The following is a 17,973-nucleotide window of genomic DNA, read 5'->3' as shown; positions in this document are numbered from 1 at the left end:
GGATGGTCTCTTATCTCCTGACGTCATGATTCGCCCACCTCGGCCTCCCAAAGTGCTGGTATTACAGGCGTGAGCTACTGCACCTGGCTTGCTTTATTTATTTATTTATTTATTTATTTATTTATTTATTTTGAGATGGAGTCTCGCTCTGTCGCCCAGGCTGGAGTGCAGTGGCGTGATCTCGGCTCACTGCAAGCTCCACCTCCCGGGTTCACACCTTTCTCCTGTCTCAGCCTCCCGAGTAGCTGGGACTACAGGCGCCCGCCACTATGCCCTGCTAATTTTTTGTATTTTCAGTAGAGACGGCGTTTTACCGTGTTAGCCAGGATGGTCTTGTTCTCCTGACCTCATGATCCACCCGCCTCGGCCTCCCAAAGTGCTGGGATTACAGGCCTGAGCCACCGCGCCTTATCTTTTAAACTTTATTTATTTTTTGAGAGAGTCTTGCTCTGTTGCCCAGGCTGGAGTGCAGTGGGACGATCTCAGCTCACTGCAACCTCCCCCTCCTGGGTCAAGCCATTCTCCTGTGTCAGCCTCTTGAAGAGTAGGTAGCTGGGATTACAGGCATGCGTCACCACTCCCAGCTAATTTTTTTGTATTTTTAGTAGAGATGGGGTTTCACCATGTTGGCCAAGCTGGTCTCGATCTCCTGACCTCAAGTGATCCGCCTGCCTTGACCTCCGAAAGTGTTAGGATTAAAAGCGTGAGCCACTGTGCCCAGCTGGGTATTATTTTTAAAGGCATGGGTACAGAAAGGGCCAGTGATTCTCAACCTTTTCCATTGAACTTGTTTTTAACTTGTCTTGGGTCCTCAGCTAGCATAGGCTTCCTATGGTGCCATAGCTTGGGAGTTCCCTGGGGCCATAAGGAAGGGCTTGGTCAAGTCTACTGGTCACATTCTGGCAGGTTGGGCTTCAAGATGAACCTCCTTGGAATGCTTGCAAGAAACTAGGTTTTTCGTCTTGGAACAGCTAAACCTTTCAGGTTGACACAACTGAAGGAGTGTGAGTTAGGAGAGTCGTTATAAGCTTGAGCTGTGGATCCTGGGTTGGGCCTTATTTACCTACTGCTTACTACTTGTGTAACTTTGGGCAAATTGTTTAACTTTTCTCTGCTTCAGTTTCCTCATCTGTGAAGGAGGGAAATAGTAATACTGATCTCATAGGGTTGTTGTAATGATATTCCATATTCAGTACTGGCATATTAAGTATACTCCATAAGCATTTTATGTATATTAATCTTAACATAATTGAGGTGTGGGGCTTTTGAAGCAAAATGGAAAACTCTTCTCATCTTTGAGAGGCTCTGGAATTCATGGTGTGGATGGTGGGAACTGGTGAAACAGTTTGTCTTAGGGAGTAGGTGCCTGCGTGGGGTGCATCCGTAAGTGTGAAAGGACTTCGGGTCCAGCACATGGAAATAAGATGGTGCCTCCTGTTACCTGCTCATCCCACCTGTTGCGCTAGTGGGTGGAGGGGGCATAAAACATGCTTCATTTTGAAGGCGTGGGACAGAAGCTAGGGTGGTAATAGTTTGTGATACCCCCTTGAGGTAGTGAAGAGCTACATGCCAGGCTGGCAGCTGGGCCAAGCCACTTCTCTGGAGGTAGCGTGAGACTGCTGATGGCCCTGTTGCTCAGGCTGGTGTGCAGTGGCTCCGTCATACTCACTACAGCCTCACTGTGTGACCCAGGCTGGGCTTACACTCCTGGCCTCAACAGATTTCTCCCAAAAGATTGATTAATAAATCAGCTTTTAAAAATAGAGAAAAAATAAAGAGATCCTCCTGCCTCAGCCTCCCAAAGTGCTGAGATTACGGGTGTGAGCCACCACACCTGCCTGACCACAGAAATTTTGAGAAGCATCTTGAGATCCTGTGGAATTTTCTCTGGGAAACGGTCCAGTGGGGCTCTGGATTTGAGGATGAATTGAAAATTGCTGAAGGAATTGGGAGGATTGGTTGCTTTTTATTGAGCACCTATAATGTACGAGCCACTTTTTTTTTTTTTTTTGAGATGGAGTCTCGCTCTCGCCCAGGCTAGAGTGCAATGGCATATTCTCGGCTCACTGCAAGCTCTGCCTCCCAGATTCAAGCAGTTCTCCTGCCTCGGCCTCCCCAGCAGCTGGGACTACAGGCGTGCACCACCATGCCCAGCTAATTTTTGCATTTTTAGTAGAGATGGGTTTCACCATGTTGATCAGGCTGGTCTTGAACTCCTGACCTCAGGTGATTTGCCTGGCTCTGCCACCCAAAGTGCTGGGATTACAGGCGTGAACCACCACGCCCAGCCTCTAGCCAATTTTAGGAACTTTATTAGATAGGTATTTGACCCCATTTTGCAGAGTTGGGGGTGAGGCACACAGAAGTTAGGTAACTTAGCTAGAAAATGAGAGCCAGAATGCACCAAACCTGCAAAGGACCATCCTCATACCCACCATCTTTAGAACATTCTATTTGCTTAGGAGGCCATATCTCTTCTCAGATGGAAGCCAGTGGCCTTCTGTCGCCCAGGCTGGAGTGCAGTGGTGCGATCTCTGCTCATTGCAAGCTCCGCTTCCCAGGTTCAAGCAATTCTCCTGCCTCAGCCTCCGGAGCCAGTGGCCTTTTTAGCGTTTTGCATTGGTGGGTATTTATCTAAGCAACCCCTGTAAATAACATAGGCAAAGAAGGAAGGGAGGGAGCAAGAATTGAGGAAAGAAGGGAAAAGAGAGGGCCGGGTGCAGTGGCTCGCGCCTGTAAACCCAGCACTTTGGGAGGCTGAGGCTGGCTGATCACTTGAGGTCAGGAGTTCGAGACCAGCCTGGCCAACATGGCAAAACCTTGTCTTTCCTAAAAATACAAAAATTAGCCAGGTGTGGTGGTGGGCGCCTGTAATCCCAGCTACTCAAAAGGCTAAGGAAGGGAGAATTGCTTGAACCCAGGAGGCAGAGGTTGCAGTGAGCTGAGATCGCACCACTGTATTCCAGCCTGGGCAACAGAGGGAGACTCCGTCTCAAAAAAAAAAAAAAAAGGAAAAGAGAAAGTGCTGTGAGATCAAGGAGAGACTTGGCCCGGCTCTTGTGGTAGCCCTGTCAGAAGTGATTGGGCCTATTTTACCCCACAGAGCCCTCAGGTGTTCTTCATGAAACCTTCAGGAGGGAGTGGCCTTGTAAAAATGGTCGTAACCTGAGGCTTGAAATGCTTGGAAGGCTTAGAAGTAACGGGCTGAGCAGGTACCGAGAAGCCGAAAGGATGTTCTCTCCTTGCGTTGATTTTTATTTCCGTTTGTGTGACTTCCTAACTCCACGTTCGAAATCCAGCACAGGGTGATGTAGAACAAGTCATTGAGGTTTTCCAAGTCCCAGATAGCTATGAGAATCCTGTCGTTGGTTCTGTTCTCTAGACTGGCTGACTGTGCCTCCTTCCTTTCCCGCCCTTCTGTTTCCTGCCTTTGGCTGTTTGTGGTTGGAAGGAGAGGAAAGAGAGAAAAGGAGCTGGAACACACAGCCATGGTGAGATTTGGGCTTATCTGGGACTTATGTGTGTTCTGTTCTCCTCCCTTCCTTCTGGAGTTTGGATCAGTGAAGCTTGATGGCCCCCAGCAGTTCACAGAAACAGGCATTTCTCTGTGAAATTATTACAGTGTCAGAATAGAAAAATAATTTATAAGTAAAGTACATCAGAGGTTTTCCGTGGCCTTTTGCTTACATTTCTGTGTCTATTGGGATTGTCAAACAAAAAGAAAGTCACAGCTGGGCGCAGTGGCTCACGCCAGTAATACCAGCACTTTGGGAGGCCGAGGTGGGCGGATCACGAGATCAGGAGATCGAGACCATCCTGGTTAACACGGTGAAACCCTGTCTCTACTAGAAATACAGAAAAAAAAAGCCGGGCTTGGTGGCGGGCACCTGTAGTCCCAGCTGCTTGGGAGGCTGAGGCAGGAGAATGGCGTGAACCCAGGAAGCGGAGCTTGCAGTGAGCCGAGATGGCTCCACTGCACTCCAGCCTGGGCAACAGAGCGAGACTCCGCCTCAAAAAAAGAAAGAAAGTCGTAGTGAGCCCAGTTCACGCTATTGTGGCATTTGAACAAGAAGAGAATTAAACCTGCTTCCTACCTTTGTGCCAGATGATCTACCAAGTTTTCTCTCACTCATCTTTCAGAGGGACTTGGCTTAGTAGTCTTATTTGTTCTTTCCCCGCCAAAATGTATTTCACTCGGCCTGCTGTGGTAACTGAGGAACCATAACAGTAGGTGGCAGGGGGTGGTTGCCTTCCTTCTTCCAGTGGAGAGAGTACCTTGGAAGTGTTCACAGATGGTCGTAGTTGCTCATGGTGATTCTGTTGTATCTCAGGACAGTGTGTTGTTGCAACTGTTTTTAGCAGGAACATAGTTCCAGGTGAAGGTGAAAGCCGGGTGGGAGGTTTTCTTCCCAAGACGTGCCACTTTCTCCTTGTTCACCAGCCACACTGTGCTTGCTGTGTTATCTCCAGCAATGCTGTGAACTTCTCTGAGCTTCTCCAGTCTAGGAGGGCATGGTATTTAGCTTCTTTCCAGCACTTCAGAGTTACGCTTATTAAGATAATATCTGGCCGGGCGCGATGGCTCATGCCTGTCATTCCAGCACTTTGGGAGGCCGAGGCAGGCAGATCACAAGGTCAAGAGATCAAGACCATCCTGGCCAGCATGGTGAAACCCCAACTCTACTAAAAATACAAAAATCAGCAACACTTAACTGAGCACTGACCTGCCAACCACTGTCCCAAAAGGACAACTAATAGAACACCTTCGCATGTAGTTGGGTAAACCTTAGCAAGGGAGCTTTTTTCCACCCAGCTGTGATCAGAACCATTTCTAAGCCATGGGTGCCCAGGTGGCCTCCCTACCACTCTGCCCTAGAGTTTTCTTGACCAGGCAGTGCTAAGTAGGTCCCTCTACTCACACTGACTCTGTCCTTAACAGTTTCTCCATAGGCCTGAAAGATCACCCAGAATTAGCCTAATGGTGATAGGCAAGGTAGCCATGAATCTCCTTGACTACCAGACTTGAATAGGAATTATTCTCCATCAGTGATCCTCCTCAATAAAGAGAATCTCCAGAATATAGCACTTTTGTGCTCTGCTACTTTCATCACCAAAATCCCCTCTTCAGTCCTGCCCTCGGAACTTTTGCGATCACCTTCTATTGGTGCATGAGGAGTGTTTGCCATAGAGGACAGTCCTGGCACGCGCACCCCTTTCAGTGTCTTAAATTGGAGACACAGCCAGTATTCCTGAGTCTGGGCTGTTCACTGTTTTAAGCTGACAGCCGTGAATTCCACAGATGGACTTTGGGTAATATGAGGAATGTACGGCTGTCCTTCAGACGGTCTCATCATTCATTTGGATGGAAAGAGAAGGCGCTCATCAGTACTCTTTCTACCCGAAGGACTTTTCATTGGCTTCCAAAGTTAACATTGTGTCTTTTTACCTCCCTCCAATAGTGGAATGAATTTTTTTTTTTTTTTGACGGAGTCTCGCTCTGTTGCCCAGGCTGGATGCAGTGGCGCAATCTCGGCTCACTGCAAGCTCCGCCTCCCAGGCTCATGCCATTCTCCTGCCTCGGCCTCCTAAAGTGCTGGGATTACAGGCATGAGCCACTGCGCCCGGCCAAGTGGAATGAATTTTAAATATACCTTTTCTGATCATACTGGAAGAATTGTGGTTTTTTTCCTTTTTTCTTTTTATTTTTTGAGACGGAGTTTTGCTCTTGTTGCCCAGGCTGGAGTGCAATGGTGCGATCTCAGCTCACCGCAACCTCCACCTCCCGGGTTCCGGCGATTCTCCTGCCTCAGCCTCCCAAGTGGCTGGGATTACAAGCATGAGACTCACGCCTGGCTAATTTTGTATTTTTTTTTTAGTAAAGACAGGGTTTCTTCATGTTGGTCAGGCTGGTCTGGAACTCCCAACCTCAGGTGATCCGCCCGCTTCGGCTTCCCAAAGTGCTGGGATTACAGGCGTGAGCCACCACGCCTGGGCTTTTTTCTTTTTTTAATTGAGACAGGCTCTCGCTCTGTTACCCAGGCTGGAGGGCAGTGGCACAGTCTTGACTCACTGCAGGCTCCGCCTCCCAGGTTCAAGCAATCCACCTCAGCCTCCGAAGTAGCTGGGACTAAAGGCGCACACCACCCTGCCTGGCCTTTGTATTTTTTTCAGTAGAGATGGAGTCTTACCGTGTGTTAGCCAGGATGTTTCTAATATTCAACGAAATAATTAGGTCTCTAGCTGGGCGTGGTGGTGCACACCTACAGTGCCAGCTACCCAGGAGTCTGAGGCAGGAGGATGACTCCAGGCCAGGAGTACAACAAGGCCATGGTGTGGAGTGATGGTGTCTGTGCATAGCTACTGCAGTTTAGACTGGGCAGCAAAAACCTGCCTCTCAAAATTAACAAGACCAGGCACGGTGGCTCATGCCTATAATCCCAACACTTTGGGAGGCCAAGGGGGAAGAGGATTACTTTGAGCTCAGGAGATGAAGATCTGCCTGGGCGACATGGCAAAACCCCATTATTAAAAAAAAATAAGCCGGGTGTGGTGGCTCACGCCTGTAATCCTAGCACTTTGGGAGGCCGAGGTGGGCGGATCACAAGGTCAGGAGTTCAAGACCAGCCTGGCCAATATGGTGAAACTCCATCTCTACTAAAAATACAAAAAAATTAGCCGGGCGTGGTGGCAGGTGCCTATAATCCCACCTACTTGGGAGGCTGAGGCAGGAGAATTGCATGAACCTGGGAGGCAGAGGTTGCATTGAGCCGAGATCATGCCACTGCACTCCAGCCTGGGCAACAGAAAGAGACTCCATCTCAAAAAATTTTAAAAAGTGGGGCTGGGCACGGTGGCTCACACCTGTAATCCCAGCACTTTAGGAGGCCGAGGCGGGTGGATCACGAGGTCAGGAGATCGAGACCATCCTGGCTAACACAGTGAAACCCCATCTCTACTCAAAAATACAAAAAAAAAATTAGCCAGGCGTGGTGGCGGGCACCTGTAGTCCCAGCTACTCGGGAGGCTGAGGCAGGAGAGTGGCATGAACCTGGGAGGCAGAGCTTGCAGTGAGCCAAGATCGTGCCACTGCCCTCCATCCTGGGCAACAGTGAGACTCTGTCTCAAAGAAATAATAAAAAATAAAAATAAAAATACAAAAATACAAAAATTAGCTGGGTGTTGGTGGGTGACTTGTGCCTATAGTCCCAGCTATTTGGGAGGCTGAGCATGTAGAATTGCTTAAGCCTAGAAAGCAGAGGCTGCGGCCGGGTGCAGTGGCTCACACTTGTAATCCCGACACTTTGAGAGGCTGAGGTCGGTGGGATCACCTGAGGTCAGGAGTTCAAGACCAGCCTTGCCAACGTGGTGAAACCCCCATCTCTACTAAAAATACAAAAAATTACCTGGGTGTGGTGGCGGCCACCTGTAATCCCAGTTACTCGGGAAGCTGAGGCAAGAGAATCACTTGAACCCAGGAGAGGGAGATTGCAGTGAGCCAGGATCGCACCACTGCACTCCAGCCTGGGCAACAGAGCAAGAGTCCGTCTCAAAAAAAAAAAGAAAGGGAGGTTGCTGTGAGCTGAGATTATGCCACTGCACTCCAGCCTGGACAGCAGAGCAAGAGTCCGTCTCAAAAAAAAAAGGAGATTGCTGTGAGCTGAGATTGCGCCACTGCACTCCAGCCTGGACAGCAGAGTGAGACCCTGTCACATACCAGGCACAGTGGCTTATGCCTGTCATCCCAGCACTTTTGGAGGCCGAGGTGGTCAGATCACTTGAGGTCAGGAGTTTGAGACCAGCCTGGCCAACATGGTGAAACTGGGTCTCTACTGAAATTACAAAAATTAGCCGGGCGTGGTGGCACACACCTGTATCCCAGCTACTTGGGGGGCTGAGGCAGGAGAATTGCTTGAACCCAGAAGGTGGAGGTTGCAGTGAGCCGACATCCAGCCACTGCACTCCAGCTTGGGAGACAGAGCAAGACTCTGTCTTCAAAAAAAGAAAAAAAGACCCTTTCACACACAAGAAAAATCCCAATAAGCAAATAATTAAAATTAATAATAGGCTGGATGCAGTGGCTCACATATAATTAAAAATAATAGGCTGGATGCAGTGGCTCACATAAAATTAATAATAGGCTGGATGCAGTGGCTCACATATAATTAAAATTAATAGGCTGGATGCAGTGGCTCACATCTGTAATCTCAGTACTGCAGTGGCTCACATCTGCAAGCTCAGTACTGCAGTGGTGCACATCTGTAATCAGTACTCTGGGAGGCCAAGGTGGGCGGATCACTTGAGCCCAGGAGTTTGAGACCACCGTAGGCAATATAGCAAAACCCCATCTCCACAAAAAATACAAAAACTAGCAGGTGTGGTGGCGAGTGCCTATAGTCCCAGTTGCTCAGGAGGCTGAGGTGGGAGGATTACTAGAGCCTGGGAAATGGAGGCTGCAGTGAGCTGAGATTATGCCACTGCACCCCTGCCTGGGTGACAGAACAAGACCCTGTCTCAAAAAAAAAACAAAAAACAAAAACAGGCCGGGCACCCTGGCTCACACCTCTAAACCCAGCACTTTGGGAGGCAGGGGCAAGTGGATCTCTGGAGCTCAGGAGTTCAAGACCAGCCTGGACAACATGGTGAAACCCTGTCTCTACAAAAAATACGAAAATTAACTGGGCATGGTAGTGCATGCCTGTAGTCCCAGCGACTTGGGAGGCTGAGGTGAAAGAGTGGCTTGAGCCCAGGAAATGGAGGTTTCAGTGAGCCAAGATCATGCCACTGCACTCCAGCCTGGGCCACAGAGCCAGACCCTATCTGAGAAAACAAAACCGCAGCCTGGGCGGTAAAGCAAGACACTGTCTCTATAAAAAAAATTTTAAAATCAGCTGGGTGAAGGGCCAGGCACAGTGGTTTAAGCCTGTAATCCCAGCACTTTGAGAGGCCGAGATGGATGGATCACGAGGTCAGGAGTTGGAGACCAGCCTGGCCAACATGGTGAAACCTTGTCTCTACTAAAAATACAAAAATTAGCTGGATGTGGTGGCACAGGCCTGTAGTCCCAGCTACTCGGGAGGCTGAGGCAGGAGAGTTGCTTGAACCCGGGAGGCGGAGGTTGCAGTGAGCCAAGATTGCTCCAGTGCACTCTAGCCTGGGCGACAAGAATGTGACTCTGTCTCAAAAAAAAAATCAGCTGGGTGCAATGCCACCCGCACCTTTAGTCCCAGCTACTGAGAAGGCTGAGGTGGGAGAATATCTTGAGCCCAGGAGTTTGAGACTGTGGTGAGCTGTGAGCACACTACTGCACTCCAGCTTGGACAACAGAGTTAGACCCTGTCTCTAAAAAGAAATAACAAAAACACGTACTCAGGAGACTAAGGTGAGAAGATCGCTGGACCCAGGAGTTTGAGATGAGCCTGGGCCACATAGGGAGACTCCTGTCTCAAAAAACAAAGCCAAGGCCAGGCGTGGTGGCTTATTCCTGTAATACTAGCACTTTGGGAGGCCAAGGCAGATGGATAACTTGAGCTCAGGAATTCGAGACTGGCTTGGGCAACATGGCGAAATCCCGTCTCTACAAAAAATTAGTCGGGCGTGGTGATGCGTGCCTGTAGGCCCAGCTACTCAGGAGGCTGAGTAAGAGGATGACTTCAGCCCAGGAGGTAGAGGTTGCACTCAGCTGAGATCTGCACTCCCGCCTGGGTGACGGAGCCAGACCACCCTGTCCCAAGACAACAACAAAGCCAAAAACTCACAAAACTCATTTGGATTTTAGGTTTGTTTAGACAAGGTCTCGCTCTTTTGCCCAGGCTGGAATGCAGTGGCATGATCACGACTCACGGTAGCCTTGACTTCCTGGGCTCAGGTGATTCTCCCACCTCAGCTTCTCAAGAAGCTGGGACTAACAGACATGCACCACCTTGCCTGGCTAATGGTTTTTTTGTTTGTTTTTGAGACGGAATCTTGCTCTCCTGACCTCATGATCCACCCGTCTCGGCCTCCCAAAGTGCTGGGATTACAGGTGTGAGCCACCACGCCTGGCCTGTTTTTTGTTTTTTTAAGAGATTGGGTCTCACTTTATTGGCCAGGCTGGTCTTGAACTACTGGCCTCAAGCAGTCCTCCTGCCTTGGCCTCCCAAAGTGCTGGGATTACAGACGTAAACCACTGTGCCCAGTCTTTTTTTTTTTTTTTCCAAACTTATTTATTTTTTCTTTTTTTAAGAGTCAAGGTCTTGCGCTGTCACCCAGGCTGGAGTGCGTTAACGTGATCATGGCTCACTGTAGTCACAAACTCCTGGGCTCAAGCGATCTCTCGCCTCAGCCTCCCAAGTAGCTGCAACTGCAGGCGTGCACCACTATGCCCGGCTAATTTTTTTTTTCTTTTTTTTTTTGTGAGACAGAGTCTCGCTCTGTCGCCCAGGCTGGAGTGCAGTAGCGTGATCTCAGCTTACTGCAAGCTCTGCCTCCTAGGTTCATGCCGTTTTCCTGCCTCAGCCTCCCGAGTAGCTGGGACTAGAGGTACCCACCACCACGCCCAGCTAATTTTTTGTATTTTTAGTAGAGACAGGGTTTCACCGTGTTAGCCAGGATGGTCTCGATCTCCTGCCCTCGTGATCCGCCTGCCTCGGCCTCCCAAAGTGCTGGGATTACAGGCGTGAGCCACTGCGCCCGTCCAACCTGGCTAATTTTAAAATAATTTTTGTAGTGATGAGGTCTTGGCTGTGTTGCCTATGCTGGTCTCAAAGTCCTGGACTTAAGCTTAAGCGATCCTCCCACCTCAGCCTCCTAAAGTTCTAGGATTACAGGTGTGAGGCACCACGCCCAACAAAATTCATTTTCTTTTTTTTGTTTGTTTGACACAGAGTCTTGCTGTGTTGCCCAGGCTGGAGTGCAGTGGTGTGATCATGTCTCACTGTAGCCTTGACCTCCCAGGCTCAAGCCATCCCCTTACCTGAGTGTCCCGAGTAGCTGGGACTACAGAAGTGTGCCACCACGCCCAGCTAATTTTTTAAGTTTTTTGCAGTGACAGCCATGTTGCCCAGGCTGGTCTTGAACTCCTGAGCTCCAGGGATCCACCTGCCTCAGCTTCCCTAAGTGCTGGGGTTAGGGATGTGAGCCACCGTGCCCAGCCAAAACTCATTCTCTATGGAGAATGTTTATTAGTTATTATTATAGAGTTGTTTGTTACTTCTTCAGGAAACCATAATGTGAAAAATCCAATGAAGATAGTTTGCTATTTTGGGTGCTTAGCTGAGTGGGAGTTAAAGGTTTGCATTCCTAATTAGAAAATTTGTGGCCGGGCGCGGTGGCCCACACCTGTAATCAATCCCAGCACTTTGGGAGGCGGAGGCGGGTGGATCACGAGGTCAGGAGATCGAGACCATCCTGGCTAACACGGTGAAACCCCGTCTCTACTAAAAATACAAAAACAAATTAGCCGGGCATGGTGGCGGGCGCCTGTAGTCCCAGCTACTCGGGAGGCTGAGGCAGGAGAATGGCGTGAACCTCGGAGGCGGAGCTTGCAGTGAGCCGAGATTGTGCCACTGCACTCCAGCCTGGGCAACAGAGCGAGACTCCGTTGTGGTGTCCCACACCTATAATCCCAAAACTTGGGGAAGCCGAAAGCCTGACGATCCCGGGAGTTCACCAGTCTGGGCAACATGGTGAAACCCCATCTCTACAAAAAATACAAAAATTAGCTGGGCGTGGTGACGTGTGCCTGTATTTGAAGCTATTTGGGAGGCTGGGTGGGAGGCTTGCTTGAGGCTGAGGCTGCAGTTACCTATGATCATGCCACTGCACTGCAACCTGTGTGACACAGCGAGACCCTGACTCTTTTTTTTTTTTTTTAAAGAAACTTTGACTCTTGTTTGAACTTACTCGTTTTGTTTGAGTGTGTTCATTTATTTTCCTTGAGTTTTAGAATCTCAGCATAGAAGAAATCCATTCTGAACTATGGTATGTAGGGCCACATATACACTTGTGTCTTAGGAATTTTAAGCGTTTGTAATATGTTCTTTCTGTGGATCCTCAGTGTGTTATCAGATGTTGAGTGTTTTAACCCTTTATTTCCCCAAACATTCTCTTTTTTTAATGACCTGTTTGCTTCATAGCGAACAGTCTAGTTTCTGTTTTATTTAAGATCTTGGGAATTGATTTTTAAGCAGTTAGCCCCTTAGTTTTTCAGTGCAGCTTCTTGGTTCTTTTACCTTTTAGCTGTCAAAGATAAAATTGAGATCACCTATCTTAGATTTAAAAAGATACCAGAGGCCAGGCACTGTGGCTCATCCCTGTAATCCCAATACTTTGGGAGGCCGAGGTGGGTGGATCACCTGAGATCAGGAGTTTGAGACCAGCCTGGCCAACATGGTGAAACCCCGTCTCTACTAAAAATACAGGAAAAAAAAAAATTTAGCTGGGCATGGTGGCGGGAGCCTGTAATCCTAGCTACTCGGGAGGCTGAGACGGGAGAATCGCTTGAACCCGGGAGGCAGAGGTTGCAGTGAGCAGAGATCACGCCACTGCACTCCAGCCTGGGCGACAGAGTGAGATTTGGTCTCAAAAAAAAAAAAAAGCATGCAACAGAACCTTGAGGCTTACACTGCTCTGTAAATGGGGTAGCGACAGAACATATTTGGAGAATGCAGTGATAGCCCCCGTCTTTGATCAAGTATGAGAGCACGTCCTGACCAGCCTAGTCTCCTGGCCTCCCGATCCTTCCCTGGGGCTGTAGTGATGGGCATCTTTCTTCCCAGGGGATGTTGGTATGCTGTGAAGAGAAGGGGTTATTTTTTCCTAGAGTTTTTTTTTTTTTTGCTGATTAGATCTTGACTAAATGTGTATGAGGCATGCATGAAATCTCCATTTCGGCCAGGCACAGTGGTGGGCTCCTGTAGCCCCAGCTACTCAGGAGTTTGTGGTGAGAGGATCACTTGGGCCCCGGAGGTCGAGACCAGCCTGGGTAACATAGTGAGATCCCAACTCTAAAAAAAATAAAAATAAAATCTGCATTTCATTTCCAGTGTAGTACATCATTAAATAACAGCCTGCTCTGTTTTTTCCAGGGGTGAGCCCCTCCAGACTCCGAATAGGAGATCAAGAGTTTGATTCATTGCCTGCTTTACTGGAATTCTACAAAATACACTATTTGGACACTACAACGTTGATAGAACCAGTTTCCAGATCCAGGCAGGGTAGTGGAGTGATTCTCAGGCAGGAGGAGGCAGAGTATGTGCGAGCCCTCTTTGACTTTAATGGGAATGATGAGGAAGATCTTCCCTTTAAGAAAGGAGACATCTTGAGAATCCGGGACAAGCCTGAAGAGCAGTGGTGGAATGCGGAGGACAGCGAAGGCAAGAGAGGGATGATTCCAGTCCCTTACGTCGAGAAGTATAGACCTGCCTCCGCCTCAGTATCGGCTCTGATTGGAGGTAACCAGGAGGGTTCCCACCCACAGCCACTGGGTGGGCCGGAGCCTGGGCCCTATGCCCAACCCAGCGTCAACACTCCGCTCCCTAACCTCCAGAATGGGCCCATATATGCCAGGGTTATCCAGAAGCGAGTCCCCAATGCCTACGACAAGACAGCCTTGGCTTTGGAGGTACATAACGTGCACAATGTAGAAAGAAGAGATCTGCTGCAGGGTCTCCTCTCGGTCCTCTTAGAGCTTTGTAGCAATGCTGACTACAGCATTGGGATGTTGTAGATGGCAAGCCGCTAAGCACTGATTTTGGCATTGAATGTTGGGTTTTCTCTTCTTCATAGAAAACCTATTTGGGAATGAGTAAGCTTAAAACTGTATAACTGAATGTTCTTAATTGATCTACTAAACACACTTGGACTACTTTAATAACACCACCTGAATTCACAGGAATTAACCTCAAATGTTTTTCCTCATCTACATCCTCATCTGTTTCTTGCTTTCTGTTTGTCGTTGTCTAAAAGAAGGTGGGTTCAGATGGATTTGAGTGTAATAAGTGGTCTCTATCAAAGCACTTAAATGGAATTTTCCCGCAAAAACTTGTTTTTGCTTCAGGGGACGTGAAGTTCCTTACCACTAATTGTGTTCATTGAGTAGAATCCGGGAGGAAACAGGCCTAGTAGAGGTTTGAAGAGATGCACACCCAGAAGTCCTCATTCCGAGGAGCGGCAGGTGCACGGGTCTTTCTAAATCATTTAAAAAGCCAGTTCTTCCTCAGGAATTAATTTTTGCCTCTACTGATGAAATATCTTTGGTAGCCCACTTCCTTCTGGCCAGCCATTACGTGGTGTTAATTCCTTTATTCCTCTCTTCTGCACTCACATCTTGGTCTCCTACCTCTTTCCTTTCTTCTTCCTTCCTCCCTCTCTCCCTTCCTTTTCAGAAGAACTGACGGTTCAGCGTAAAAGCTAGTACAGACTGGGCACAGTGGCTCACACTTGTAATCCTAGTGCTCTGGGAGGCTGAGGCAGGAGGACCACTTGAGACCAGGTGTTCAAGACCAGTCTGGGAAACATAGTGAGACCTCAGCTTTTTTAACAAAAAGTGGAAAAAAAAAATCAGGCGTGGTGGCATGCACCTGCAGTCCTGGCTTGAATGAGAAATGGAATGTATGTTGTTAGGGTTATCACTGCCTCTTGTTCTCATTCCTTGTTTGGAGGAAAATAGATTTCTACCCTCAGGTCTTCCTGTGAGTTCAGATGACGGTAACATCCGGCATAGTGCTGTGTGTATGATGGATCTGACTCTTTTATTTTCTTCTTTTTTCCTCTCTGCTTTTTTTTATTTTTATCTGGCCTTACTGAGTCACTAGATGTAACTCTTGACATTTATTACAGACTTTGTTAGCACTGGGTTGAAGTAAGTATGAAAACGGAACAAAGGCTGGGCGTGGTGGCTCATACCTGTAATCCCAGCACCTTGGGAGGCTGAGGTGGGCAGATCACTTGAACTCAGGAGTTGGAGACCGGCCTAGGCAACATGGCAAAACGCCATCTCTACAAAAAATTAGCTGGGCATGGTGGCACATGCCTGTGGTCCCAGCTACTCGGGACACTGAGGAGGGAGGATCACCTGAGCCTGAAAGGTCATGGCTGAAGTGAGCTGAGATCATGACACTGCACTCCAGCCTGGGCGACAGGGTGAGACTCTGTCTCAAAAAAAGAAAAAGGAAAAAAAAAAAAAGCCATGGAACAAGCCAGCTGACCCAGGAGAAACCAGTTATCATGTGAATTTTGCTTCTATTTGCATTTCCTTTCTCAGAGATTTAATCCTGCCTGCCTTAATTAGAGGCTTTACTGCTCAAAAAAATCATTGAGCTTCTCTACCTGCTGTGAAACACAAATCTTGTAAATAAAGATTTGAGTAGAAAACTAGTTTATGATTTTAGTAAGTTTCCTTTTTGATTTGGGTATTGGGTTTTTTTGGATTTTTTTTTTTTTTTTTTTTGGTTCTTTTTGAGACGAAATCTCGCTCCATCGCCCAGGCTGGAGTGCAATGGCGCGATCTCGGCTCACTGCAACCTCCGCCTCCCAGGTTCAAGTGATTCTCCTGCCTCAGTCTCCTGAGTAGTTGGGATTACAGGCATACACCACTATGCTGGCTAATTTTTGTATTTTTAGTAGAGACAGGGTTTCACCATGTTGGCCAGGCTGGTCTCAAACTCCTGACCTCAGGTGATCCACCCGCCTCAGCCTCCCAAAGTGCTGGGATTACAGGTGTGAGCTGTCGTGCCTGGCCAATTTCTAGAAATGTCTTTATGTTGAGCTAAAACATGTACTATGTGTGGTCACCGCTCATCAAGGGTATGGGGAGCTTAGCTTCAGGCATTATCAGTTGTTGAGCTAGAGATCTTTGTGACTCACACCAGAGCCAGGGTAAGGCCTGTCTCCCAGGATTCTGTGGGATATTTTTTCTGTTCACGTGGAAGCCTACCAGTTAAACCTCAAACACCTTCAGCTTTCCACCAATACCACCCATGCCAGTTTCTGTCCATCTCTGATGCAGGTGAATTGTTAAGGCTGAATTGTCCTCATTTGTTTCCATCAATTTGAAAGACTCTCGACGGGCCCTAGATACACTACCTGTTACTTAGATCTAGGGTCTGCAAACCTTTTCTGTAAAGGTTTTTGAGGGCCTTAAATTCTGTGTCCCGACCCTGCCATTGTAGCAAGAAAGAAATCATAGATAAAACAACAATGAGCTTGCTGTGTTCCAATAAAGCTGCGAAAACAACAGGCTGATGTTTGGCCAGGTGCTGTGATTTATGCCTATAATCCCAGCACTTTCGGAGGCGGAGGTGGGAGGATTGCTTGAGTCCAGGTGTTTCAAACAAGCCTGGGCTGGTTTGTGAGACCCAGTCTCTACAAAAAGTGTTTTTAAAAATTAGCCAGGTGATCTAAAACAAACAAAACAAAAAAAAATACATGCCAGGTGCGGTGGCTCACACCTGTAATCCCAGCACTTTGGAAGGCTGAGGCGGGCAAATCACCTGAGATCAGGAGTTCGAGACCAGCCTGACTGATGTGATGAAACCCTGTCTCTACTAAAAATACAAAAATTAACCGGGCGTGGTGGTGGGCTCCTGTAATCCCAGCTACTCGGGAGGCTAAGACGAGAATCACTTGAACCCGGGAGGCGGAGATTTCAGTGAGCCGAGATCGTGCCATAGCACTTCAGCCTGGGCAACAAGAGTGAAACTCCATCTCAAAAAAAAAAAAAAGCCAGACGTGGTGGTGTGCACCTGTGGTCTCAGCTGCTTGGGAGGCTGAGGTAGGAAAACTGCTTGAGCCCAGGAGGTTGGAAGACAAGGCTCCTCTGCTGCCTCTCTGTACTTGCTCTTCCTTGGTTTTATGTGTATAAATTTGTGTGTGCTTCCTGCCCTGAGCTCATTGAAAATAAGTCTGGATCAAGGGATGTTAGCAGTCACTGATGTGCTGCTGGTTGGTAGTAGGGACCTAGAAAAGCAGTCACCTGGGTTTGCACCAGCAAAGAAAATCAGTTCTGTGATGTCCCCTGTGTAGTGAATTCCAAAAAGTTAATAATTTGGGTTCTGATTTTGTTCTCATTATCTCTGGAACTCATTGATCAGCTGGGTAATCTTTTGCTCCTGGACCAATTCTAGATCTGATTGCACCAGGATCGATTAGCCTTGAAAACAACACAGAGCTAGGGAATAGCCAGTGTTTGTTACGTTCCTTGGGAGCAAAAAAACTGTAGTAACCACATTGAGTCTTCTTTACGAATGACTCCATGACACAGCTGGACTTGCTTCCTAAAAAGTGAAGATGAAAGAATGCTTGTTATATTTTAGTCAACTTTTCTAGGTGTTTTGTGGATTGTGGTTCTTTAAGATATAGTCTTAAGTCCACCATTCTACTTGATAGCAAACTCTATGTTTAAATACCTCAACCTTACATTGTCTTTGTTCTTCTTTTTTTTTTTTTTTTTTTTTTTTTGGAGACAGAGTCTCGCTCTGTTACCCAGGCTGGAGTGCAGTGGCACGATCTTGGCTCACTTCAAGCTCCACCTCTCGGGTTCACGCCATTCTTCTGCCTCAGCCTCCTGAGTAGCTGGGATTACAGGCGCCCGCCACCACACCTGGCTCATTTTTTGTATTTTTAGTAGAGACGAAGTTTCACCATGTTAGGCAGGTTGGTCTCGATCTCCTGACCTCGTGATCCACCCGCCTTCGCCTCCCGAAGTGCTGGGATTACAGGCGTGAGGCACTGCACCCGGCCCTTTTTTTTTTTTTTTTTTTTAAAGACAGGGTCTCACTGTGTCGCCCAGGCTGGAGTACAGTGGCATGATCTCACTCTGCCTCCTGGGTTCAAGCGATTCTCTTGCCTAAACCTCCCAGGTAGCTGGGATTACAGGCATCCACCACCACGCCTGGCTAATTTTTTTATTTTTAGTAGAGATGGGGTTTCGCCACGGTGGCCAGGCTGGTCTCGAACTCCTGGCCTCAAGCGATCCGCCTGCCTCAGCCTCCCAAA

General features: G+C 48.1%; 1 protein-coding gene across 2 annotated transcripts in view; it reads left to right on the top strand.

Annotated features, from left to right (window-relative positions):
- Positions 1-17,973, top strand: part of CRK (CRK proto-oncogene, adaptor protein) — a 35,024-nt gene that overhangs the window by 5,938 nt on the left and 11,113 nt on the right. Inside the window, exon 2 of one of the 2 annotated variants that reach the window (XM_054459722.2) lies at positions 13,065-13,430. In XM_054459722.2, the coding sequence (XP_054315697.1) occupies positions 13,065-13,430 (366 nt within the window). Of the gene's footprint in view, positions 1-13,064; positions 13,601-17,973 lie in introns of both variants that reach the window. The other variant, XM_054459721.2, reaches the window with a different exon arrangement.

The sequence above is a fragment of the Pongo pygmaeus genome, chromosome 19 (assembly GCF_028885625.2).
Source record: "Pongo pygmaeus isolate AG05252 chromosome 19, NHGRI_mPonPyg2-v2.0_pri, whole genome shotgun sequence".
NCBI lineage: Eukaryota > Metazoa > Chordata > Mammalia > Primates > Hominidae > Pongo > Pongo pygmaeus.
The sequence above is the reverse complement of the archived record's forward strand: the minus strand, read 5'-3'. Positions and strand labels throughout refer to the sequence as shown.